A 2,871-nucleotide genomic window follows, 5' to 3' on the forward strand; every position below is an offset into this window, starting at 1 on the left:
TTAATACTAATAATTATACAACATAGTATTATTATATATATATATATATATATATATATATATACAATGTTACATAATGTTACATAATGTATACATATAAGTTAAAAAATGTTTATCGTTGACTTGTGTTTCTTATTCAGACTAATTTGTAAAATAATTTTCTTCTCCGGAAAAATACAATGTCATACAAACGTATTATTAATTATTAGCAGTATATATACAACGAAAAAGGTTTCTACCTTCTATATTTATTTAATATATAATGAGCGTATCATAAGAAAATGATAAAATAATATTGTCACAATTCTTACAATATCCTATTTTTCTGCGTAAAAATTTTCCTTTCTTTCTTTCTTATATTGAATCCATTTAAAATCAACGTACAAATTTTTCCATCATCTGTGAGAGCAACAGTTCATGAGATATCTTAGAGAGAACTATTTATATATCTTTTATTTATCATAATATAAAATATTTAAGCGTTTAACATTCCAGATATTAGTAGGACTCATCTCGAGGAGATATGCCGTGCATTATTTTACATTATTTGTACAAATATGAATAAGAACGAAGATTATACTTTTCCAAGAAAGTTATGAAAATTAAAGATATGAATAATAAAAAAAAGTCAGTTGGATGATTGAATAAAGGAGTTACTTTAAGTGTTGTAGGTATCTGTACTTCTAACAAATCGAATATTGAACGATGCAGTTATTGCGAAGGAACGTAGACGAAGAAATACAACCGAGGAATAATAATTTGAAGAGATACTTGGAAGATTTAATGTACAGTAATAGTAATAAAAACTTACGCAAGCGTGAGATTTTATAGTGCTTAACAATGAAATCAAACACGGATTGGAATACTGATACTAAGAATATTTTAAAATTTCATAAAAATTTTCTTGGCATAATTGGACTCTGGGTATTAAACGAGAAAAATATGTTCTCGAGAATTCGGTGGTTCGTATCGACGATAGTGGAAGTAAGTTATGTTTGAATGTTTAATACAATTTGCAATCTTACACATTCGGGTATGTGTATACTTGCAATTATTAATTTTATTTCGTTAAAAATAATAGAAGCCTGTTAAATTTTGTTCTATTTATATATATATATTGTTTTTTTTTTGTTTTAAATATATTTTATTATATTTATTATAGTCTTTGTTACACTTATATATTTCATATACAGAGTGTTCTGCGAGGAAATTAACCAACAAATGTGTTTTAGGGGGTTATTCTAAGCAAAAAAGTTCAGACACATGATAAATTTATTCGACTTAATTAAAGCGATGCAAAAATTTTTATTCTTGTCAGTAATGTAAATTTCTGATAATGGACTTTTCTCAAAATACCAATTCCAACGCTATATAGATACACAGCGTAACTCAAATATTTATTTCATTATCAAAGATTGGCGTTGAGATAATGAGAGTATTGTACATAGCCATTTATTATTATTATATACGAACGTATAATATGAACTTTATTGCTTAATGCTCTAGCTCACATTTTAGAAGTTCGTCTACTTTCTCATGGAACATCCTGTATATTAAATTATATATAAATCATACATATTTCAAATAAAATTAAAGGTATTTATATTAAAATGTAATATTTTTATGTTATTTTCATTAATCAGACAAGTACATGGATCATTATGTCATTAGAAATGATTCAGAGTTGTAATGGTAACGAGGATGCCATGGATGCTTTTTTATCAAGTTCATCGTCAATAACCAGTTTAATAAAATTGTTTTTACATCGTGTATATTGGAAACAAAAATTCGTTTTGGTGGAATCGGTCATCCAGGATTGGACTTACGTGAAAAATTCTCATTTCCGTGATATCATGTTGAGATACGCGCGAATAGGTAGGCTGGGCTCATCAATATATTTCTACATAGCTTGTGCCGCGGTAGTCTTCGCCTTCAGTGTCATGCTCAGTAACATCAATTTGCCTTGGGTCTCTGAAAAGCAGATTTTTAATGAAACATATGAAAGAAAACTGATGTTAGCGGCCTATTGCACCTTTGGAAATTACTATACATCTCCTTTCGCATTCTGCGCCATTGAAGCTTTGCAGTTTGTACAGATTCTTGTTAATTGCATCTCGCAGTGCGGAAACGACGGATTCTTCTTCGATCTCACGATGCACATGTGTGGACAATTCGCAATTCTTCGTATGAACTTCAACGCATTGGGTTGCGATAAATTTTCCTATCATAACAAACTTGATGTCTTGTTGAAGAGACATTATCGTCTCGTACATTTATCATATTACATGGAGAGAGCATTCACTCTGGTCATTCTGGCACAAGTTTTAATGAGCGTTTTTGTTTTATGCGTAGAAGGTTGTTATTATTTTAAATTTAAACAATGTAATCAAATTTATCTTTATGATCTAGAATTTATATTTATTCATTTCATGTTATTACATAATATAGAATAAACAATGTATTTTGGAACTTTTACAACAATAATTTTACAACAATAAATTATTTTACAAACATTTTTTACTATTTTAAAGTTATTATTAATTATATTCATTATTATATTTCTTTTAGGTTTTCTTTTGCTTCTTTCACTTGAAATAAACGATGCTTTTACTGCTATGAAACATGGCGTCTATATTATTGCACTGTTAATACAACTTTTTCTTTATTGTTTCGCTGGCCAGACGTTAGAATTCCAGTCAAAAGAATTAGCCTATGCAATTTATGAATCACCGTGGTATTCATTTGATGTGAACATGATGAAAAATATACCATTGATAATTCTCCGAGCAACCAATCCTCAGCAATTAACTGCAGGAAAATTCGTACCAATAAATTTTATAACTTTTAAGGAAATTCTGAAGGCTTCCGCTT

General features: G+C 28.5%; 1 protein-coding gene across 1 annotated transcript; it reads left to right on the top strand.

Moving 5' to 3' along the window:
• Window positions 1-840: 840 nt before the first annotated feature.
• LOC105625423 (odorant receptor 10a-like) lies at window positions 841-2,861 on the top strand (the record flags this gene model as incomplete). The annotated part of the gene is made up of 3 exons (XM_012206755.1): window positions 841-984; window positions 1,644-2,355; window positions 2,569-2,861. Coding segments are annotated over exons 1-3 (1,149 nt in total), but the record flags the coding sequence as incomplete, so codon positions are not given.
• Between the last annotated feature and the right edge of the window lie 10 nt (window positions 2,862-2,871).

The sequence above is a fragment of the Atta cephalotes genome (assembly GCF_000143395.1).
Source record: "Atta cephalotes unplaced genomic scaffold scaffold01487, whole genome shotgun sequence".
NCBI classification, from domain to species: Eukaryota; Metazoa; Arthropoda; class Insecta; order Hymenoptera; family Formicidae; genus Atta; species Atta cephalotes.